The sequence below is a fragment of the Schistocerca nitens genome, chromosome 10, assembly GCF_023898315.1.
Source record: "Schistocerca nitens isolate TAMUIC-IGC-003100 chromosome 10, iqSchNite1.1, whole genome shotgun sequence".
Taxonomy (NCBI): Eukaryota; Metazoa; Arthropoda; class Insecta; order Orthoptera; family Acrididae; genus Schistocerca; species Schistocerca nitens.
Window position 1 is genome coordinate 116254975 of NC_064623.1, and position 25439 is coordinate 116280413.

The 25439-nt window shown below is 40.9% G+C and overlaps 1 protein-coding gene across 7 annotated transcripts in view; it reads right to left on the reverse strand.

The window, feature by feature from the left end:
- LOC126210600 (zinc finger protein 501-like) overlaps positions 1 to 25439 on the reverse strand; it is a 137057-nt gene that overhangs the window by 55645 nt on the left and 55973 nt on the right. For all 7 annotated transcript variants that reach the window (XM_049939880.1, XM_049939885.1, XM_049939882.1 and 4 more), the window contains one exon: positions 15273 to 15362. In XM_049939880.1, coding sequence (XP_049795837.1) covers positions 15273 to 15362 — 90 coding nt within the window. The remainder of the gene's footprint in view (positions 1 to 15272; positions 15363 to 25439) is intronic.

The following is a 25439-nucleotide window of genomic DNA, read 5'->3' on the forward strand; positions in this document are numbered from 1 at the left end:
GAAGAAGAAGAAAGAAAACTTTGGTGTATTTGTCATTTCTGGATAATGTAATGTTTTTGGTAGAACCAATGAAGAAGGCTGAGTCAGAATCTCCGTCTGTTGTTGAGATGCATGCAAAAATGCATGGGATTCAAAGAAAGGTTGAGCAAAAAATAAAAGACAACTTTTTTGGAAGTAACATGAGAAATAAGTGAATTAAGCATTAATACAAAAGAATCTATTCAGAACGATTTCCTGCAGTTCCGTACCAATTTTGTGGGATATTTGTTTTCTCAGAAAACAACACCCCTTCCACGATGCTGTTTTTAACCCACCAATAAATTACAACCATTTTCAAAAAGTTGTGGAACTGTTAAGGATCATTTACCTGAACATGGATCCCTAATACCAAGAATTTCGAATAATTAAAAGAAGCCTAGTTGTGGCACAGTCTTTTGATGTCACAAGTAAAGGTCTAATTAACAAATGGAAGAAAATCAAATATAGGTTTACTTGAAAAAAAAAAAGAGACAGCATTGGTCGTATATTTTTTTTAGTATTGCAAAATCGATTTTCTGTCACTGAGTGACCATCTTCAGTGCTATATTGTATAACTTAAATTGGGATGCACTGTTGTCACTAAGCTTACGGCGATCACATAGACATTGAGTCTATGTGATCGCCGTAAGCTTAGTGACAACAGTGCATCCCAATTTAAGTTATACAATATAGCACTGAAGATGGTCACTCAGTGACAGAAAATCGATTTTGCAATACTAAAAAATATACGACCAATGCTGTCTCTTTTTTTCAAGTAAACCTGTTATCTGGTCGTGGTGCACAGGACAACATGGAGTCGCCAATCAATAAATATAGGTTTTCCAAGAAATAAATCCTTAACATTTTTCAAGTCTTTTTGTTTATCTATAGTACCCCTAGCTTCAACTGCTTCGCAGGAAGTGTTTTTTCACAGATGAGATTGAAATGGAATGATGTACGAAATAAATGCACCTCAAATTTGATAAAAAGTGAATTAATGACCATTTTCAACAATGATTATAGCTGCATTGCTTTTTTTTAATATGGGAAATCGAACAAATGAATGTTAAAACTTACAAATTCTTCATTAAAATATAATGAAGACCAATAAATCACAAAAAGTAATTTTGTGTTTCATTTGTCCATGGTAAAGAAATGAAATCCCGTTTCTTTTTCCCAATGAACATTTATCCCTCACAGGGTAAAAAAAAAGATTTGGCAACACACATCTTGAAACTGTGTGATAGATCACATGGATAAAGGTTGTGGTTATCTATGTTAGGAAAAGGTTTAAATTTTGCATCAACGCCCAAGCATTTGCCAGTGGTTGATTTAATTAGTTCTGTTGAACAGGCTGGTTTAAACTATCTCCTGATGTTGCAGAGGAGGGTAGGAGAGAAGCGTGTCGTGTTGACTGGGGCACGTCCACCCAAGAGTAATATAATAGCAACTGAGAGGGCTGCTTTATATTCACTTGGAGTGCAGTTCATCCAGATATTGTTATTTTACTTACGGACAAGAGCAATACTACCAATGTTTTGGACAAGCAGGGCTATGTTCAAAAGATGCAGTGTTACTAACTGATTCAGCAGACTTTAGAAACAGTGCTGATCCCACAAAAGAGCCAAGAGAAAAACTAACAGCCTTCTGAAGAAAAGTTCCTTGTCACAGGAGACTATCTAGAATCTTAATTCTTACTGTGCTGTTACCCCTATGTTATATAGTCTTTTAAGGTCCATAAAGAAAAGGTTCCTCTTCGTCAGATTGTGATGTATCATGCAGCAAAATACCTTGCTATTCTCTTGATCCTTATAGCAGAAATTGGAGGATTTCTTATGCTGTTTAGAGGGTATGTCTTTCATTGACACTGTTACTCTAGAAGTTTTGATGTGGTCTCTCAGCTCAGTTACATTCCCCCATCTAATTTATTAGAATTGATTAAGATACTCTAGAAGTTTTGATGTGGTCTCTCAGCTCAGTTACATTCCCCCATCTAATTTATTAGGATTGATTGAGATTAATTTTGATGTCTGTTGACTTCCACATACTTTTGGAACACCTGAATTAAATCCACCCACATATTTGCTCCATAATGGAGGTAGAAAAGGATGATTGTCTGCTTTCCTTGATGTGTTGGTCGGGAGGAAAGCTGCTGGTACATTGGGACATGCCACATAGAGGAAGCCTACTCACTCTAATTTGTATCTGTGGGCTAATAGTTGTCACCATCCAGATCAACGTGAAGGATATTTCATACCTTCATTCATGGAGCCCATGTTATCTTGGACCGAGAGAGTTAGTCCGATGAGTTAGCCCATCTCAAGATCACCTTTCATAAGAATGGTTATAGTGAAAGACAGACCAGACAAGCATTGCACTATTGACCAACTGTGCACTGGGTGAGTGGTGATAATACAGAAGTGCTACAAAATTTTATTGCCTTTTTGTCTTACACAGGGAGCATTTCTAACAGGACTGATTGTATTTTGTGGAAATATGAGGTGAAAAGTGTTTATCAACCACCATCTAAGATCACAATCCTTTTTGGTTGTGTAATGAATGATCTTGGTTTGCATAAGGCGGGTGTTTATGATATTCCAGGAATTGTAACATGTCACATATTGGTCAGATTATCAAGATTGTGGAGGACTGGTGTACTGAGCAGAAGCATCACACATGCTTACAACAGCCAAGTAAATCTGCTATTGCAGAACATTCTCGTCACAGTTCACCCCATGGAATATAACAACACAGAGATTCTGACAAGCACGTTCAGCAACTAAAATAGTGTTCTTAAGGAAGCAGTTGAAATTAAGGTAGCAAGTAAGCGTATAAATAAAGATGTTGGATTTTGTTTAAATTCTGCACAGAATACTGGTCTCTCCCTTGTCAAAAGCAGATGGACAGAGTTAATGCTTCCTTGCCTGTCGATTATTAATTCCACTATTGATAACTTCTGGCATCAGTCATCTTTGGTTTTTGATGGTGCTAGCATTTAGAGAGAGAGAGAAAGAGAAAGGGTGGAGGAGGGCGAAGAGGGGGCCAGAGGGTGGAGAGAGAGTGCAGAGAGGGTGGAGAGAGGGAGATTGGGTTGGGTGGCTTGGGGGAGAAGATCAAACAGCAAGTTAATCGGTCTCATCGGATTACGGAAGAATGAGGAAAGAAATTTGCCATGCCCTTTCAAAGGAACCAACCCAGCATTTGCCTGGAGCAATTTTGAGATATAACGGAAAACCTAAATCAGGATGCCCAGACACAGGATTGAATCTCCGTCCTCCCAATAAGGAGAGGGGGAAGGTGGGGGAGAGGGGGGAAGGTGGGGGAGAGGGGGGAAGGTGGGGGAGAAGGGCGAAGGTGGGGGAGAAGGGCGAAGGTGGGGGGGAAGGGGGAAGGTGGGGGGGAAGGGGGAAGGTGGGGGGAAGGGGGAAGGTGGGGGAGAAGGGAAAAGTGGGGGAGAAGGGAAAAGTGGGGGAGAAGGGGTAAGGAGGTGGAGAGGGGGAAGGGGAGGGGGGAGGGGCATGGGGAAGGGGAGGGAGGAGGGGTATGGGGAAGGGGATTGGGAAAGGGGAGGGGAGAGCGACCTGGAAAAGGGGAGAGCGGCCTGGGAAAGGGGAGGGGAGAGTGGCCTGGGAAACGGGAGGAGAGCGGCCTGGGAAAGGGGAGGAGAGGGGCGTGGGAAAGGGGAGGGGAGAGGAGAGAGGAAATGGGAGAAGAGAGGAAATGGGAGGGGAGGCGAGGGGAGGTGAGGGGAGGCGAGGGGAGGGGAGGCGAGGGGAGGGGAGGCGAGGTGAGGGGAGGCGAGGGGTGGCGAGGGGAGGGGAAGGGATGGGAGGGGAGGCGAGGGTAGGGGCGAGGGGAGGGGAGGCGAGGGGAGGGGAGGCGAGGGGAGGGGTGGGGAGGCGAGGGGTGGGGAGGCGAGGGTAGGGGAGGCGAGGGTTGGGGAGGTGATGGTAGGGGAGGCGAGTGGAGGGGAGGCGAGTGGAGGGGAGGCGAGTGGAGGTGAGGCGAGTGGAGGGGAGGCGAGTGGAGGGGAGGAAAGGGGATGGGAGGAAAGGGGTTGGGAGGAAAGGGGATGGGAGGAAAGGGGATGGGAGGAAAGGGGATGGGAGGAAAGGGGATGGGAGGAAAGGGGATGGGAGGAAAGGGGATGGGAGGAAAGGGGATGGGAGGAAAGGGAGGGGAGGAAAGGGAGGGGAGGAAAGGGGAGGGGAGGAAGGGAGGGGAGGAGAGGGGAGAGGAGGGGAGGAGAGGCGAGGGGAGGTGTGGGGAGGGGAGGGGAGGGGTGGGGAGGGGAGGGGAGGGGTGGGGAGGCGAGGGTAGGGGAAGGGGAGGCTAGAGGAGTGGGGGAGGCGAAGGGGAGGGGAAGGAGAGGCTAGAGGAGAGGCGGAGGCAGAGGGGAAGGGGAGGCTAGAGGAGAGGGGGAGGGGAAGGGGAGGCTAGAGGAGAGGGGGAGGGGAAGGGGAGGCTAGAGGGGGAGGCGAAGGGGAGGGGAGTGGAAGTGGCGGGGGAGAGGGGGAGGGGAGGGGAGAGAAGGGGAGGGGGGAGAGGAGGATGAGAGATAGGGGGAACAGGATGAGAGAGGGGGAAGGGATGAGATATAGGGGGAACAGGATGAGAGAGGGGGAAGGGGTGAGAGAAAGGGGGAAGGGGTGAGAGAGAGGGGGAAGGGGTGAGAGAGAGGGGGAAGGGGTGAGAGAGAGGGGGAAAGGGATGAGAGAGAGGGGGAAAGGGATGAGAGAGAGTGAGGGGGATGAGAGTGAGTGAGGGGGTGAGAGAGAGAGGGAGGGGGTGAGAGAGAGAGGGAGGGGGTGAAAGAGAGAGGGAGGGGTGCGAGGGAGAGAGAGAGAGGGAGGGGGTGAGAGAGAGAGAGAGAGGGAGGGGGTGAGAGAGTGGGAGGGGGTGAGAGAGAGGGAGGGGTTGAGAGAGAGGGAGGGGCTGAGAGAGAGGGAGGGGGTGAGAGAGAGGGAGGGGGTGAGAGGGAGGGAGGGGGTGAGAGAGTAAGGGGATAACAGAGTAAGGGAATAAGAGAGTAAGATAGGCGATGAGAGAGGGGTGATGAGAGGGGGAGGGAGGGGATGAGTTGGAGGAGGGAGGGGAGAGGGAGGCGGAGGAGGGAGGGGTAGAGGGTGGGGGAGGAGGGAGGGGGAGAGGGAGGTTGGAGTGGGAGAGGGAGGAGGGAGGGGGAAGAGGGAGGAGGGAGGGACAAGAGAGGAAGGGAGGGAGAGTGGAGAGGGAGGGAGAAGAGAGGGGGAGGGAGGGAGGAAGAAGAGGGAGGGAGGGAGGAAGAAGAGGGAGGGAGGGAGGGAGGGAGGGAGGAAGAAGAGGGAGGGAGGGAGGTAAGGAGGGGCAGCAAAAATAGGGAGGGAGGGAGGGAGGAGAAACTTTCCAGAGTTCCTCTGCAAACTGAGGTTTTAAATTTCTTTGTACAGCACTTACTCTCCACAATTTTGCCTCAAAAATGGCAGCATGTGCTCCTGTCATAATATCGGCAGGTGCCGATGAAGTCACCCATCTGTAAGTTATTTGATCATTACCACAATGATGTTCATACACTATGTTTGACATACATATATCGTAAATATGACTGTAAGATATGTTTTTACTGAAATTTCATTTGCATGTGGCTTCATACCACTAACTTTGGATCATACTCATACAATTATATTTTACTTTTTTCTATAGTTGACATTTGCTTGAGAATGTCAACACTGAAATAATTAAGTGTGGTACCTATTCTCTCCATACAGACATTGCAAGCATGTATCCTGCTTTTGCACAATTACTCTAGTTAATTCTATGGTACTCTGAAGTATTTCTAACTTGTACCTTTTTATAACAACTTTCAGATCTGAAAGTTACTGTTTAAACAGTTCAAAATAGCAAGCACTGTTTTCTATGTTGTAATCTTGACAAATATTTGCATAAAAAACTATAGTGTTCAATAAATATTTATGAATGATGCAGAAAGCTTGTTGTTTTGACATGCACTTAGGTAAGAAATCTTTTTCAAACTATGTTATTGATAAACCTGCTTCAACAATTAAGAGGAAAAGCTATTTCTGTCAAACATTATGAAACAGAGAAACTGATATTTTAGACACTAGTCTTACCATTAGTGTCAGAGAATACAGCACTACCAGCCACAGTTCCAGACAGACATTTCTGCTTCTTGTGCAACACACACCATGCCTTCACAAATATTATTTCCGCTTGTACAGACCTCACCACAGTTAGTTTACTAATTTGCTAGGATGTGTACACCAGGCTAACACTTTCTATTTTTCTGCCATATAGTAGGAGGTCTACAGAATGAAGTGCACAGAACTCATGCCACACAAGATAGTAACAGGTATTAATGTAACAGTGCAAAGGTATGGTATGGATAACACAATGGAGAAATTTTCGTGAGGTGATATTAGCCTTATCACAATGTGAAGTAAAATAAAACTGGAATAGAACTGTTAGCAGAACAATAATTGCAATACTGTTTTCTTATGCACGGGTACATTTAGTACAGTGGTTTAGCCCCTTTAAAAACTGTTGTGTAGAGTAGGCATACAGTAAAGGCTGTCCTTCCTACAAACAAAATCAACATAACATTTCTTTTATTGTTGTTGTTGTTGTTGTTGTTGTTGAAGGTAGGTGAAATACTACGCAGGCAGCGGAACTGTACAGAAAGTGATATCCTGATAAGAACCCACCTTCCCGATGGATGTTTTCTCATCTTGCTGCAACGCTTCAGGAAACGGGAAGTTTCTACCCATGACAACGTAATCATCATAGCATTCACACAGACAAAGCAACCGCAGTTACTTTCTCGCTTCCGTTGCTATGAATCCACATGTGAGCACACAAGAGCATGAACAAGAGATTATTGTTGTTTATTGTTGTCGTCTTCAGTCCTGAGACTGGTTTGATGCAGCTCTCCATGCTACTCTACCCTGTGCAAGCTTCTTCATCTCCCAGTACCTACTGCAGCCTACATCCTTCTGAATCTGCTTAGTATATTCATCTCTTGGTCTCCCTCTACAATTTTTACTCCATCCTGCCCTCCAGTACTAAATTGGTGATCCCTTGATGCCTCAGAACATGTCCTACCGACCGATCTCTTCTTCTAGTCAAGTTGTACCACAAACTCCTCTTCTCCCCATTCTATTCAATACCTCCTCATTAGTTAAGTGATCTACCCATCTCATCTTCAGCATTCTTCTGTAGCACCACATTTCGAAAGCTTCTATTCTCTTCTTGTCCAAACTATTTATCTTCCATGTTTCACTTCCATACATGGCTACACTCCATATAAATACTTTCAGAAACGACTTCCTGACACTTAAATCAATACTCGATGTTAACAAAGTTCTCTTCTTCAGAAATGCTTTCCTTGCCATTACCAGTCTACATTTTGTATCCTCTCTACTTTGACCATCATCAGTTATTTTGCTCCCCAAATAGCAAAACTCCTTTACTACTTTAAGTGTCTCATTTCCTAATCTAATTCCCTCAGCATCACCCAACTTAATTCGACTAGATTCCATTATCCTCATTTTGCTTTTGTTAATGTTCATCTTATGCCCTCCTTTCAAGACACTGTCCATTCCATTCAACTGCTTGGCATTCCTAAAACAAGTGTATATCATATTCTTACACATCACTGGTTCCATCCTTATCACGTACACTACATCAAGAATTACGTGGGAATGATTACCAGAATCATGTACAGTTCTGTCAGTGGGCACAGCAGCAAATCCTCGCCAACCCGAACATCTTCTCCGATGTTCTATTTACAAATGAATGTTCCTTCTCAAACAAAGGACAGGTAAATACAAGGAACATGCATTACTGGTCCAGCAACAACTACGATGGCTTCGGCAGGTGGAACATCAGCGTCAATGGAGAGTTAACGTCTGGTGTAAGATGCTTGGTACTATAATTATTGGCCCTTATTTCATCAGTGGTAGTCTAAACAGCACAGCGTACGTCAACTTCCTCAGATGAATTCTTCCTCCTCTTCTGGATGAAGTGCCGATGCAACCAGAACACTTATGTGGTATTGACACGATCGATGTCCAGCACATAATGCCTTATGTGCACATTGTGTTCTGAACCGAAGGTATCCTGCCAGATGGATTGGTTGAGGAGGAACAGTTACTTGGCCTGCTAGGTCTCCTGATTTAAATCCTATGGACTTTTTTCTTTGGGGATGCATTAAAGACGTTGTCTATCGTGATATTCCAACAACTCCAGAGGACATGCAGGAACGTATAGTGGTTGCTTGTAATTCTCTTCAGTAGGCAACGCTGGAAACAGTAAATAATTCCTACATTCAATGTGTGCCCCAGTGTATCAGTGTCCAGGATCACCATTTTGAGCACCTTTGACTCTCCTGTACCATTGCCCAGGAGGAGAACATTCAAAGTTAATTTTGTGCTATGTTTTTACTTGGTTTTCATTTGTTTTCTGACAACTCCAGCAAGTGGATGAGTTTGTGATCCCAGGCTCAATGTCAGTGTTGTGTTATGTAATGAATAATGTTATGTTTCAGTGAATGGTACACTGTGATACATTTTTGAATAGGTCTTTACGAGAGGAAATGAATTACTGAAAAAATACTGGGTGCCATTTAAAAAAGTCATACCACTGTTCATATCTTTGTAAAAAACAAAGCTACAATGAAGGCAACCTTGCTGATTGATGTCATCCTGACAGCTAAAGAACATTTGCTTGAAACATTTTTTTAATTTGCATCTGGAAAACAGTTATTTAGGGTAGTCAAGATAAATGGGACATCCTGTATATCCAGATTTTGAAAAACCTTTTATTCTTTTGACACACACTTCAGATTACACTGTCGGAACTGTTTTAAGGCATGACTATAATGGTGAGAAAAGACCAATTTTTTACGCCTCCAGACAAATGAATTCAGCAGAAATTAATTACAGTACCACTGAGGAGTTGCTCGCTCTCATGTTTGGAACAAATTACTTTAAGTGTTATGTCAGTTTATTGAGGTTATGGACTGCGCTGCTTTAGTATGGATGTTAAGCTTAAAAGATCCCAATAGTCACTTGACTAGATGGGAATTAAAATTGTCAGTATACGACTATACAGTTCGGCATATGCCTCGTCACCTGCACAGCAATGCCGACGGCCTAAGCAGGAAGCTTAGAGTTGTGCAAAAAGATGAGGTTTCCATAGAAGAACTGAAAGAATTACAAGGAAAAGAGATGTAGAATGCCACCGGTATGCATCACAAATTGATTTTGTTACAGAAGATGGTATAGTATATCATAAGACACCGGTGGGTAACAAAGTAGTAATATCTAAAGAATTGCAACAACAAATAATAGCACAGTGTCATGACAGTTTACAGGCCTGACAAAATGGGCATTGAGCCACTAATGCAAGAATAGCCTCAAATTATTGGTGGAGAGGTTGACAGACAAACACTATCTGCCTTGTGTGCAAAGGGCACCTCCACCAAGGACTAAAGTTCCCTTACAGACCTTACCAGAAGCAGTGAAACCATTTCAAATTGTGGCTCTAGGTATCTGCGGGCCATTTTCACAAAGCACCAAAAATGATAAATATATAGTGTCTATTAATGATCATTTTTCTAGATACTTAATTTTGGTACCAACTGCGGATATGACCACTGAAACTATTGCTTGCGCCTTTGACAATCACTTTGTCCTGCCTTTTGGAAGTCCTGATGCAATACTTACTGATCAAGGCTCAGACTTTATATCTGCACTGTTTGCACAAGTTTGTAAAATGTTATAAATCAAAAATGGTGAACTATGCACTTTCAAAACTTCCTGGCAGATTAAAACCGTGTGCCAGACCAAGACTCAAACTCAGGACCTTTGCCTTTCGCGGACAAGTGCTCTACTATCTGAGCTACCCAAGTACGACTCACGCCCCATCCTCACAGCTTTACTTCCGCTAGTACCTCGTCTCCTACTTTCCGAACTTCACAGAAGCACTTCTGCGAACCTGCAAAACTAGCACTCCTGGAAGAAAGGATATTGCGGAGACATGGCTTAGCCACAGCCTGGGGGATGGTTGCAGAATGAAATTTTTGCTCTGCGGTGGAGTGAAAATCTCCAGTCCAAAATGGTGATATATTCACCATCAAGTAACATCTTGGTGTCCGTGTCTGGTATAGCTTTCAGCTTCTTTAGATTGCTAGGATTATCTGTGTCATTTATGTATTTATTAATCGGTGTCAGCAGAGTTCTCACCCTCCCCCCCCCCCCCCCCCGATAACACTTTTATAGTAACTAGTATGTTGGTCCATTGTAGGAGCCTGGTGGTCAAGTTGGTATAGCTGTCGACCCGATCCAAACAGAATTACCGTGTTAGTCAAGAGTCCTGTACACTTTCTTGATGGTGAGATGCTATATTGCATTTGTCCTACTCATTAGTATTGAGGGTGCTCCACCCTTTCCAAACCATCCATCTTCATCAGGTATGGCATTCAAACATTTGGATAACTTCTTGTTCCTGTCACATCAAATGTTCATAGTGACCGACTTGAATTTGACAGTTTTACAAGAAGAAGAAACAGCCTTAAAACAGGTTACCAATTGTTTAATTTTTTATAAATCAATACTCTGCCTTTTAGGCCATACTGAGACCCTTCATACCCTATGGGATGTCAAATGGGTACTTACTGCCGCCCAGAAACAATTGGGAAGCACCGCAAACACGGTACCATCCCATCGGGTAAAACGAGCTCAGTTTAATGCAGGTAATATGATACTGAAAACAGTATTTGGCACTCCTGATCAGACTAATGCTGATCGATGGGACAACACTTTGAACCAATCACATCCCTTTCCAACAAAAACCATGAGATTCTTGTACCCAAGCACGTATGTCTTGAACATATTGAAGATAGAAGGTTATCAACCACCCAACAATTTAATACACCACTATGAAGAATTGAGAAGCTCGATACAGCTGGAATTGGTTAATGTGTGCCATGAGCTAATGAATATGTCTTCTCTTGAAGTAACCAGAGCGCCACAGATCTTACTCTACAATACACATGCACTCCAACTGCATGTCAATACCCTTCATACTACTATTCAGTTAGGCCTACAACAAAAACTAAGCCCTAACATACTAACCGTAAAGATGTTCTTACACAGTGTTTCTCACTAATATGTCATCCCACTTGTTGCCACCCATGCAGCTGATTTATACTATTTGGGAATCAACTCTATCATGATATTCCTCCACTGCTCAGGTACATTTGTTCCAATCAGCAAGCACACCCATCACATGTGCCAACTGCAAGGTTGAATGCTACCACTTACACCCATTCCCAGTTATCTGGCCTACAATTGAAAAACACATACTCTAGCAAACCAATGACATACCGGTGATTAGCAGAGATCGTCAAACACACGTTACTTTGCATCTCAATGACCTTCAGTCTTGTTCACACACCAATTACTACATGTGTCCCTCTTTATCACTTAATATCCAGGTAAAGAGGTGTGAGCTGACAATGTTTCTCAAAGAAACTACCAGCTCTTCTTGCCCTCGCATTGTTCTGACAATGCATGGCCTTGGTTCACCCCTGTCGGCAATAGTCTAATGTATTCCATGCATCAGCTTACTACAATCTTCCCAACTTGTTACCAGACTATGTCCGTGTCTCAGGCATGCAATATCACCTTAGCAGACAGCAGCCTTTTACTGAACATCACTTCTACTATTAAATTTTCAGCTAATTTGCTTTATACCCATAATGTTGGTCTTAAGCCATTCCCGCTGTACCTGCCTGAAGTATCAGTACCCTTACCCTACCTGACATTATCCAACACATCTCAAAGCCACCTCTTACAGCCCATAAATGGACTCCTAGTCAAGGAACATGGACAAATTACTCTTGACCATGCTACCATGCACATTGCTGAATGGTACGCTCAGAATTATTCCAATCGGGTGGTCGTTCCAAGGGTTATGTCTGTGCCTGCATCTCTACTAATCATTACAATTATTGTATGGATTTTGAATAAATATGGCTACTGTAGGTCCGTGGGCCACCACCACAGGTTGTACCAGAACCCCCAGCCAAATGGTGAATACCATTGGTAACTTCTGATGAGTCACATCACTTCACAGGCATAGCCCTCCCAATAGCTTTCTATAACTATCTATTTAAGTTACAAGCAAATTTATGAAAGACAGGTTACGGGCAAGTAGTTTTCAGATACCATGAGTAAAAGTAAACTATTTGCAATGAAAATAATAATACTTCATTTTTTTAATTGCCAATTACACCTCTTACAGGCCTGTTCTGTATTCATATTGTTGAATTACCCCTGTTTATTCTGAGTCTGTTGAGCCCCATTGACATGATTCCTGCCTGTGAGTGTTGCAGTCGCAGGTACTTGACATCCTCTCATTCGGCCAGTCGACCCTCTATCCATTTTGACTCCGGGGACGTATTACAGTGCCTGGATGACATCGCTTCCAGCCGAGCCAGTCAGCACCACGGTGCCTACCAGTGCATTGGCTCCAGGCATGCATTCCACTACCGGCTGCTGCACCGACTCTGATGGCTTTGCAAAGTGTGTAGAAAAAAGACATTATATTAACAGAGACTTCCAATTATGAACAACTCAAGTGACACCAATGGATCATGGTACTGTAAAGTAAAAACAAACTTTGTACCCCTCTGCCCTTAGTGCATATTTTACGATCAACTTTCAAAATGAGAATTCAACCCTCCACTAGCTTTAAGGCCCCTTTTTAAATAAGAAACACTAATGTTGGCCATCTTCTACGTACATCAAAAGAAAAACTGTGTGTTTTGGATTGATCATTCAGAGTGATTAGTGTCAACAATTGTAACAATCACACACCCATAACTGCCTCTCATGGAAGGGGGAAGAAATTGTACATGGCAACAAATAACTATAGTAAAAACTTTTACTGTATTTTACTTCCATCATTTTAACTTAGCCTCGGGCAGTGGCACGAGCTGTTACATAAACTACTCCGCAGTACTCTTGGCTGGGTCCCATGCTTCCTATTGAGGGTGAAATGCTCTTTTCGTACAATGTGCGGTTTACTCCTTGGCCATAGCCAATTTACATGAATGGTGTATAACTTAGTGGTAACGTTTAGCAATAAAGTCCACCTTTTCCATGAATCCTGGCATTTATCAATTTCTGTAGAGGGAAAACACCCCAGATGCCCACCTGCTACCATCCTGACATGCACATTAAATGCAAGCCGTGAACTGCACATCTTTAGCTCTCCATCTTAGGATCCATTGACAGAAGTGTAATCTGCCATTGAGGTCTTGTGGCTTGACAGCTTGCATAGAGTGCTCATGGAGAATTAAACACTTGCACACTTGTCTCAGGATTTTTTTCTTTTCATTGTAACACTTGTTCCCCTTTATCTGGTTTACAAACTGCGGGGATTCTACTGCAATCCCTTATCCTACTTGCAAATGATCACTTGTCTGTAAGTTGCTGGAAGAGACCGCTGAATACTTTTCCACACACAATGCAAAACTGAAGAGGTCACTTGAGGCATACAAAATATACCTGTCAGTTGACACAATTAGATAAACTGTAGCATTATACCATGACTGCTTTTTTGTCTGCCTTATCTCATATGGAATAATAGAACTCCATTCCTCTGTTAATGTTGTTCGCACTCCACAGAATCACTAATCTTATTCTAATTCCAACAGACACCAATCTAAGCCAATTTAGGAGACAGTTTTAAGTGCTACTGTCTGACAACAGCATTACAACCAGAGCCCAAACAAGAAGACCTTACAGACTGGTCTGCTCTCTTTGATTTTCTTCATACTTACAGTCTGTAATGAAATGCCTACAGCAGTACAGTAAAAATCTCAAAGAAACTCTAAAAACTGCAATTGAAAATTAGAAGATTGCTGAGGTATGTACGAAACATTTGTTATGTTTTAATGCTGTCATTGCAAGCCAAGTGCATACCATGAAATTCTAGTAATCGTAAGTTTCCTGGTTAGAATCTCATTATTTGCACCTTTATTTATTATTACTTGCATTTCACTTTTATTAACAAATATGTTATTTTTATTAAAAGTATGAGCCCGTATTTGATAACCAACATTTCTACTTAGTACTAAATATGAAATCTGAAAACAAGTAAAAATAAATTGGGATTGAATCCAGCAACTCCATGACTGCTAGGCTTCTACATACAGACTGAGTTACTGCTAATTATATTAACTGATGATAAAAGTTTTGTACTTGATAGCACTCTGAACTTTTCTCATCTTTAAAGATGAATAACCAAGTTGTTTGTGTGTATTCTGTTGTACTGCATTAGGAAACTGATGCCCAGGCAATAACCTTGAAATCCTCCAAGTATGAAGAAGAGCCAGGGTGTGAGTTCGCCTTGTACGAATAAAGACAGACACAACAGTAAGAAATGAGCAATTAATACCAGCAAAAAGATAGTCTGCACCACTGAATACTGCCCACTCCAGAGATAAGCAAAATGGCTCATACTTCAAGTACTTATTTCCAGACATAAGTTTATAGGACATTTTATTTCTAGTATTGACAGCACTATCTGTCATACAAATATGAGAACTTTTTAAACACACTGCATATCTCTTTATAAGAAGTATAATGCACTGAGGGGTGCACCTTTTTGTTACTAAGATTCTCTATTCACTAGACTACATTAGCATGAAGGGTGACAAGCAAATTTAACATTCTACAGACAGCTATATTTGGAATCACAAATGATGGCGGGGTACTTTACGCTCATTCCACGTACCTACATCACATGTTCTACAACAGCCAATGAGCATTCAGTAGTGTTCTGAGCTGTCTGCTGTGTGAATATCATAGCCAATGTGAGTATTAAATGTGATTATAGTAAATTATTCACTGAATTTTTACCCATTTCTTCCGAGTTGTCTTAAGTGGTGGTGGTGGTGGTGGTGGTGGTGGTGGTGGAGGTGGTAGTAAGCGAGAAATTCTACTTAAGCAGTGAGGGATGCAATCTGCAAGATACAGGCTTTCTTCAAGCACAAAGCACATGTACACAGGTAATGCAACTGTTATTTGGAACAGGCAACAATATAATCCCCATCCTTGCTACGGCCTGCATGAACCGCCATTCTTTGTGAATCGGGCTATACATGATATATAGCTTGACCTTCCTCTGCTGCACATGGCTGTCAGCAACACACCAGTGGTGGACAGGCCACGGGAAACACGACTCACCTGAAAGTCATCCTCACTCACTGCATCCTCGTCGTCATCCTCAATACTGGGAGCGCTATGGCTCAGAAAGTCTTCTGAAGATGAACACTCCTGGAACAGTTTTAAAAATGCTTCATAAGACAAGAGGTAAAACAAAATTAATGCAGTGCAGTCAAGTGAAATCGTGTGATACTGAGTGAATTAGATGAGGAAATAGTGCACCAAAAGTAGTTGATGGCTTATGCAATTTGGCCAGAAGAGTAGCTAATGATGGCTGAAGAAAACAGTACATAAAATGTAGACCGGCTACAGCGAGAAAAATATTTCTGATAAAGAGGAATTTGCAGATATCTAATATCAAGTTAAGCATTAGGAAATCTTTGCCGAGGGTATTTATCTGGAGTGTAATCTTGTACAGAAGTCAAATGTGTACAATAATCAGTTCAGGCAAGTAGATAATAGATGTTTTTAGATGTATTGTTACAGAAGAATGCTGAAGATTAGATGGGCGGATCGAATAATGAGTGAGGAGGTACTGAATTGAGAAAAAAAGAAATTTATAGCAAAATTTCAGTAAAAGAAGGGAGTGGTTGATAGGACACATCTTGTGGCATCAAGCAGTCACTACTTCGGTTGCGAAGGGAAGTGCTAGGGTTAAAAGTTGCAGAGGGAGAGACAGGCATTAATACATTAAGCAGGCTGAAATCAATGCTGTTACGCAGATATGAAGAGGGTTGTAAAGGACAGAATAGCATGGAGAGCTACATCAAACTGAAGACCACAACACACAAGGCAAGAGAGAGACTACAACAAACTTTCAGACAAAATCACAGAGAAATACTCTGTCCACTTTCTTTCTTTCACATCTAATCAAATGCATTGACCGAAGTGATTACAGCTAAATGCATGGTATTCTGAAACATTATATAGAACATTTGTAATGCACAGGTACATGTAGGCATTATAATCAGTCCAGCAGATAATGTCCTTGTTCAATTGCATCAAATGTCAACAACTCCAGCTGGTTTAACACCGAGTCACATGGTTGGGGATGATGGAATGTACGTCATAGGAAATGGTGGTGTCTCCACAAGAGAGAAAACATAAACTCTGTATCATGTTGCTCAGAGCATTACGAAACAGTGAAAGTGAGTGTATGGAAGGCTGTCCATCTTACAAAAGGAAGATTAGGTTTTAATGTCTTGTTGACATAGAGGTGGTCAGTACTCAAGTCTTCTAAAAAATCAGAACATAGTATTTACATCAAGGAACTTGCAACACTGCTACAATTTGTTAATGGCCAAAGCAAAACAAATAATGGATATTCTTAACAAAGGTTGTGTGGTAATTTTTGCACATTGTGGAGAAGTGAAGGAACAGGAAAACTATGATACAAACCTTTCAAAATGTATGAAAATTTTGTGTAAATAAATAATGGAAAATCCAGAATGGAATGCAACAATATTATGAGAAAGAAAGTTGCTAATCACCATATAGCGGAGATGCTGAGTCACAGATAGGCACAACAAAAAGACTCTCACAATTGTAGGTTTCAGCTGTGAACCACTGCAGTGTGGTTTCAGTTGCCTAAGACTGCAGTCATGTTTGTGAGTGCCTATTGTTGACAAAGGCCTTAACTGCCAAAAGCTATAATTGTGAGAGTCTTTATGTTGTGCCTATCGGTGACTCAAAATTTCTGCTATATGGTGAGTAGCAACTTCCTTCTCATAATATTATAACACAAAATCAGTTATTTTTAATGACAAAGTGTGATATCAGCAGTTCCCTTGAAACATAGAGAAATTTGATATTTTCTTCATTCCTGGGTAAAAATGTTGAACATCTGAGAGCAGAAGTTCACCAATATTGTAAACTGATAGTTGTTAAATGTTGATACTGAACTCAGTTAATCATCATCATCATCATCATCATCATCATCATCATGAGGCTAAGGTTTGCATACAACCTTAAAATGTCTGATGCTCTCTATTTGACTTCACTTGAAAACAGCCTGCTTTCAACATTCCATTAATAGTTTTACTCAACTATGTATTGGCAGTTTTGCACCTCAAATTGTACCCAAACAATAATCTTATTGGAGAGATCTTTAATGTGCTGCATCAATTCAACTGTTTATTTTTGTAGAGCACCACCAAATATCACACTTAAGCTTCATAAATACATAGATCACCTTGGAACCTGTTCAATTTCCTTCTTCTAACATTCAATCACAAGCATAATATACACAAGAATGAGGCTCTGTTAGATGACATTGAGTTGGTTTTCCGAAAGGTACAGGTACCAGAGTGGCAATTCTGATGTTATGCTTGATAATGGAAGCAAGACTTTAAAGAAAACCAAGACATGTTCAAAGTATCTGATGAGCTACAAGAAGTATTTGGCAATGGTGCAAGATGCTCTCAGGACAACAAATGTAAACCAATGAGAAAGATACAAAATATACAATATGTACAAAAACCATGAAGGAAAAACAAGAATGGAAAGCCAAGAATGTTTAAAAAAAAGTTGTAAGACAGGAGGAATACCACTATTACTCAATCTACACACTGAAGAAGCAGTGATGGAAATGTTCAGGAGTGGGATTAAAATCAACCATGAAGGAAAAGCAAGAATGGAAAGCCAAGAATGTTTAAAAAAAAAAGTTGTAAGACAGGAGGAATACCACTATTATTCAATCTACACACTGAAGAAGCAGTGATCGAAATGTTCAGGAGTGGGATTAAAATCAATGTGAAAGGATGACAACAATAAGATCTGCTGATGACATTGCTAGTCTTTGTGAAAGTTTAGAGGAACAACAGGATTTGTTGAATGGAATGAAGAGTCAAGAACAGTCCAGAACATACTACGGAATGACAGTAAACCTAAGAAAGATGAAAGTAATGAGGAGAAGCAGAAATGAGGTTATAAGTTAACTGTTTTTTAAAATTAGTTATGAAGAAGTGTATGATGTCAAGGAATTCTGCAATCTTGGAAGGAAAATAATCCCATGACAGACAACACAAGGACATAAAAAGTAGATTAGCACTGCTGAAGAGGGCAGCAGTGGCCAAAAGGTGTCTTCTATATCAAACATCAGCCTCAATTGAAGGAAGAAAGTTCTGAGAATATATGTTTGGAGCACAGCATTGTAGGAAAGTGAATCGTGGACCATGACAAAACAAGAAAAGGAGAAAATCGAGGTATTTGCGAATTGGTGCTGTAGAGACATGTTGAAAATTAGCTCAACTGATAAGACAAGAAATGAGGAGGTTCTCCCCAGAAACACTGAGGAAAGGAATACATGGACAACACTGAGACAAGATGACAGAATCTGTGTTAAGGAATCAGGGAATAGCTTCCTTAGTACTAGAGGAAGCTGCAGAAGGTAAAAACTGTGGGGGATGTCAGAGACTGGACTATATCCAACAAATATTCAAGACATTTTCTACAAGTACTTCTCTGAGGAAAGATATTAGCACACGAAAGGAAGTTGTGGCAGGCTCATCAAACCAGTCAGGTGACTGATAACAACAAACATTATACAAACAGTCATCATAGTAATCACATATGATATGTGGAAGAACTTAAATCATGCTGCATGAGCACCAGTGGCAAGTTGTAACAACAATCAAGTTAAAATCTGAAAGCAGGGTCAGTAGTGAATTCCAACACTTAGCACTGAAAATGTATTTATAGCAAAGCCAGAACAGAACTGAATTTCTGGACTGACAGTGTAGCTATTCACACAAACATCAAATATTCCAGAACATACAAATATTACAGACATAAGAAATTTCAGCAATCTTCCAAAACTGATAAATTCCAAATGACAAGAAATTGTGGGCAGTCAGGTTAGAACAAGTGACCCACATCATGGCAGCCGTCGGTACTAACCGCTAGGCCACACCAGACACAGCGCATCTCATGACAGTACGATAACTTTTTATGGAATCACATTCCTTGCCTTCGCCAACTCACTATCAAATTGTCACCTTTCAACTGAATGTAGACCTCAACTTACATTACAGATCAATCTGTCACCACTAACTTCTTTCATGAAATAGTAAAAATAATACTGAATAAAAATTTTCAGTGTTCTTTAGTAGCAATCAATAACACGTTTATATCATGTGACATCTCCTACACTGTGACTGGCTGACAGAAGCAAATAGAGCGGTCACCATGTTGATTTTGATGTTTGTAAAGCTGAAGTGCCATAATTTGTGTTTTTTTTATATTTATATCTGCATACTGCATAAATATAGATTAATCGATGCTGCACATTAAAAATCTCATCTAAATGCAACATGCCTCATACAGTTTGTTGTTGTGGGATGGAGTTGCACACCTGTTGCACTTGATCACCCAATACAGGGATGTTTAATGCTGTTTGTGGATGATGCTGAAGTTGGTATCCAATGATCTCCTAAGTGTGCTTGACTGGAGACAGACAGGACAACACAACATGTTGACACACGGTAGAGTATGTTGGGTTACAATAGCAGTATGCGGACGAGCGTCATCTTATTGGAAAACCCCACTAGAATCCTGTTCATGCATGGCAACACAACCCGTCATATCATCAGACTGATGTACATATTTGCAGTCAGGATGTATGGGATATCCACAAGAGTGCTCCAGCTGTCATACCAAACTGCACCCCAGATCATAACTCCAAGTTTAGGTCCAGCGTGTCTAGCACACAGACAGGTTGGTTGCAAGCCCTCAAATCGCCACCTCCTAACCAGCACACAGCCATCATTTGCACCGAGGCAGAACCAGTTTCCATCAGAAAACCCAACCAATGTCCACCCTGCCCTCCAACAAGCTCTCACTTGACACCACTGAAGTCGCAAATGACAGTGGTTTGAGGTCAGTGGAATGCACGCAACAGGACGTGTACCTCAGGGCTGTCCTTGAAGTAACCAGCTTGTAACAGTTTGTTGTGTGACAATTGTTGCTCAAATATCTGCTGCCGATCAGTATGATGGACCAGAGCCATATGTCAAACACGATTGTCTTTCCTCTTCGTAGTGTCATGTGGCCATCTGGAGCCTAGTCTTCTTGCAGTAAATTCTCATGACCAGCACTGCTGCAATCATGTACAGCGTCTACATTAATGACAAGTCTTCCCGCAATATTGCAGCAGGAACATCCAGCTTCTCGTAGCCCTATTGCACAACCTCGTTCAAACTCAGCGAGATGTTGATAATAGTGTCTTTGCCACCTTAAAGGTATTCTTGACTTATGTCAACTCACCACATCCAATCTATATCTACATCTATACTCAGTAAACCACCGTGAGGTGTATGGTAGAGGATACATCCCATTGTACCAGTCATTAGGGTTCCTTCCTATTCCATTCACTAATGAAATGTGGGATGAAGGATTGACTGAACGCCTCTGTGAATGCAGTAATTATTCTAATCTTATCCCCATGATCCTAAGGGAGCGATACATTGGTGGTTCTAGCATATTCCTAGAGTTATCATTTTGCCAGTTCTTAAAATTTTGTTAACAGACTTTCTCAGGATAGTTATGTCTATCTTCAAGAATCTTCCAGTTCAGTTCCTTCAGTACCTCTGGGACACTCTTCCACAGATTAAACAAACCTGTCATCATTTGTGCTGCCCTTCTCTGTATATGTTCAATATTCCCTGTTAGTCCTATCTGGTATGGGTCCCACACACTTGCGCAATACAGTGAAACCTCTATATAACATTTTTCAAGGGACCACAAGTTCTGAACACAGTATAGAGGAAAACACTATAAAGAGGAAGGCTTCCAAATAATAATTACAGGGCATTACTGAAGATCGGGATACCACTAATCAGCTTTGACAAATGGTGCCATAGATCGCAAGCAGAATGTGCGTCACATGTAACGCGACCAGGTTCTGCCGCTGACATATGAAACACGCTGAGTGCAGGCTTTCCAAGCCGGTGCAAACTGTGGATCTACAGAACGGAAAATGATGTGTCTACATACAGTCACTTAAACGTTATAAAGAGGTCAATAATTGACCAGGGGTCCAAAAATATGAGCATTACATGGAGGAAATTGTAATATAGAGGAAACACAGTAAAGAGGAAAATTTAACATTGTTTATATGGGCTTTTAGTCGGGACCGAAAAAAACACATGTAACATAGAGGAAAACATTATATGGAGGAACGTTATAAAGAGGTTTCACTGTATTCTACAACCAGCTGCACAAGTGATTTGTAAGCAATCTCTTTTGTAGACTGATTGCACTTCCTCAATATTCTATCAATAAACCGAAATCTACCACCTGTGTTACCCACAACTGAACCTATGTGATCATTCCAGTTCATATCCTTACAAAGTGTTACACCCATGTATTTGTATGACTTGCCCAATTCCAACAGTGACTCACTGATATTACAGTCATAGGATACTATGTATTTTGCATTCCTGGACATTTAAGCGAAGTTGCAAATCTTTACACCACTTTGAAATCTTATCAAGATCTGAATGAATATTTATGCAGATTCTTTTAGACAGTACTTCATTATAGATAACTGCATCCTCATAGCAGCACTACTAGCACCTCTCTCATATGACTGGCATGAAATATGAAGAGACTTGTTTCAGATTTGGAAACACCTATCAACTTTCGTTTATGTCACAAAATTCCTCTTTGGTGCTGCAATTTTGTTTCCATCAGTGTATTCTATAAGAATTCACACACACACACACACACACACACACACACTACGTTTACATGTGGCACATCTTCAGAAAGACAAAAACCGAATTTTGGAAACCGTTTTTTCACTGTCATGTTTATACGTTAAGGGATGAAGTGTCTTTACTGGCCCAGTTAAATATGGTGTCTGAAAATAGCTGATCCACTTTCTGATACAGTCAACACAATTGTTATTTCTCTTCACTTAACTATTACAGACAGTTTCATGCTCAGTCTAATATTTCTGCTTCTCCTTCATTGCAAAGTAAGTCCATATTAAACGAATGTTCTGAAAACAAGATGTAACTTGACAACCCAAGCACATTTTAAAACCTGCTGCATTTACATGGGAGCAAAAACTGATTGTGGATTGGAAAACCAGTAACTAGAAGCAGATTTCCAGAACAAATTTGTGGTACCCACAAGCAGTACTGGGAAATTAGTTTACGAAATCTGGTTTTGGGAGCCCTTTCCAAACAGATTGGCAGAGCCCAGTGGAGCTGTTACTGACTTTCTAAACCTACTAATATATCACAAAGATAGGGGTACCAACCAATGAATACAGGAATCAATACATGAAACTACAAATTGCCTTAATACCATCTGAACTACTGCACAGTGGGTACATGGACAAGAGAAAAATTCTTGGATTTTCCAGTTACAAATACACTTTTTTCCAAGGCGAAAATAAACTATAATCCAAGTGAAAGCACATTTTTGTGTGTTAAGTGGTAATATACTGTTTCTCTGGGCTGAAAATTCATCAATCCTTTAATTGGTAAAGATTTTATACACCAGTATTAAATTTTCCAGCACTTTAGGAAATAAAACCCAGCAAAAAACAAGGCATTTTGGAAAAATCTTTGAGCCATGGAAACATGTACACTGAACATTTTTGTACTATGAAAGTATAAATACAAATTCCACCAAATACACCACTGAAATCAAGATTGCGATGCACTTTTGTCAGCCAATTATAGCTCACGTCATGTGATATCACCAGCCAATGACAGCGGATATTCAGACCATAGGACACATTATACAGTCAGCCAATGTTGTTATTGTTGTTGTTGTTGTTGTTGTTGTTGTTGTGGACTTCAGTCTAGAGACTGGTTTGATGCAGCTCTCCATGCTACTCTATCCTGTGCTAGCTTCTTCATCTCCCAGTACCTACTGCAGCCTACATCCTTCTGAATCTGTTTAGTGTATTCATCTCTTGGTCTCCCTCTACGATTTTTACCATCCACGCTGCCCTCCAGTACTAAATTGGTGAACCCTTGATGCCTCAGAACATGTCCTACCAACCAATCCCTTCTTCTAGTCAAGTTGTGCCACAAACTCCTCTTCTCCCCAATTCTATTATTATATTTATTGTCTATTATTATTTATTAGTCTATTATTATTTATAGTCTATTATTATTAGTCTATTTATTTATAGTCTATACACTATTTATACTTTCAGAAAAGACTTCCTGACACTTAATTCTACACTCGATATTAAAAATTTTCCTTCTTCAGAAACGATTTCCTTTCCATTGCCAGTCTACATTTTATATCCTCTACTTTGACCATCATCAGTTATTTTTCTTCCCAAATAGCAAAACTCATCTACTACTGTAAGTGTCTCATTTGGTAATCTACATTCCATTATCCTTGTTTTTCTTTTGGTGATGTTCATCTTATATCCTCCTTTCAGGTTTGCCTTTCTTCTATCTTCGCTCCCTGTATTTTACCCCTGTCACCTTTAGAATTTGAAAGAGGGTATTCCAGTCAACATTGTCAAAAGCTTTCTCTAAGTCTACGAATGCTAGAAACGTAGGTTTCCCTTCCCTTAATCTATCTTCTAAGATAAGTCATAGTTCATAGTGTCGGTATTGCCTCACGTGTTCCAACATTTCTGCGGAATCCAAACTGATCTTCCCCAAGGTTTACTTCTACGTTTTTCCATTTGTCTGTAAATAATTTGTGTTATTATTTTGCAACCATAACTTATTGGACTAATAGTTTGGTAATTTTCACACCTGTCAACACCTGCTTTCTTTGGGAGTTGTTATATTCTTCTTGAAGTCTGAGGGTATTTCAAACTGTCTCATACATCTTGCTCACCAGATGGGAGGGTTTTGTCATAGCTGGCTCTCCCAAGGCTATCAGTAGTTCTAATGGAATGTTGTCTACTTCCGGGGCCTTGTTTCAACTTAGGTGTTTCAGTGCTCTGTCAATTTCTTCATGCAGTATCATATCTCCCATTTCATCTTCATCTATGTTCTCTTTCATTTCCATAATATTGCCCTCAAGAATGTTGTCCTTGTACAGACCCTCTGTATAGTCCTTCCACCTTTCTACTTTCCCTTCTTTGCTTAAGATTGGTTTTCCATATGAGCTCTTGATATTCATAAACATGGTTCTCTTTTGCCAATAGCAACATGAATTTAAGTACCATGAACATGAAATAGGAAAAGTTTACAGTTTAAACTGATATACACACAGCATAGCTACAACAAAAGCTAAGTTTTCATATTTGATACTGGTCAATTTTGGCATGTGTTACCCTTTAAGATTTGCCACTAAAATTTTTAATAATGGCACAAATAGCTTGTCTTTTAGGCAAGATTTTTTTTTAAGTGGCTGCTGCTCAAAGAGTTAAGTTTTGAATGAGAATCAAATGGTCCATGGGTTAAGAAATTCAGCACACATCCTCACAACTAACATAATTCATCTCGCATAAGAGGAAATATACTTTGAAAGTAAAGCTTCTCAAAACCACCATTTGCAATATTTTCCTATGAGCTGTCAGAAATGTAAACAGTTGTGATGTCATGCTCATTGAAAGTGATGTCATGCTCATTGAAAGCAGTTTGTTGTTACATAGTATTGCATAGTCTTTGTCCTAAGGCCTTTGACATACTTTGGTGTTAGCAGACACTTGTCTGTGCAATGTGCATGTTGTTGTAAATGGCGCATTTTCTTTGCAGCTAGAGTTTTATTTTGGTGTTTGTCTCTCATTTACATTTTATTGCTGCAGTATTATAGTGCAGTAGTAGGTTAAATTAAAATTCTTTGTTAGAGTGACAGTTCTTACCAGTCAAAATTATAAAACTTAACTGAAAAATGAAAAACTCCTGGTATAAAAAATTCCCAGGTTTTCACCAAATTTTTCCTGGATGAAAAAATCCCACAATTTTCCCAGATTTCCCAGTTGTCTCGGGGCATATACACCCTGCACTAATGTGCATAATACAGTTCAACACATGTAGGAATCCTAATGTGTTACAGAGAGGGCTGAATTCATGCGATTACGACAGAGGTGACAATGGCAGGTAATTGCTGTGGTTTCCTCCCACAAGGCTGAAGCTGTCATTTAACGGCAAATACCACAACCTACTCCTGCATGGCAAGTGAACATGGTGGCACCTATATGGAAGTGACATTAGGCTATCTTCTACTCAAAGTAATGAACAGGCAAAATGTATTCTGGCT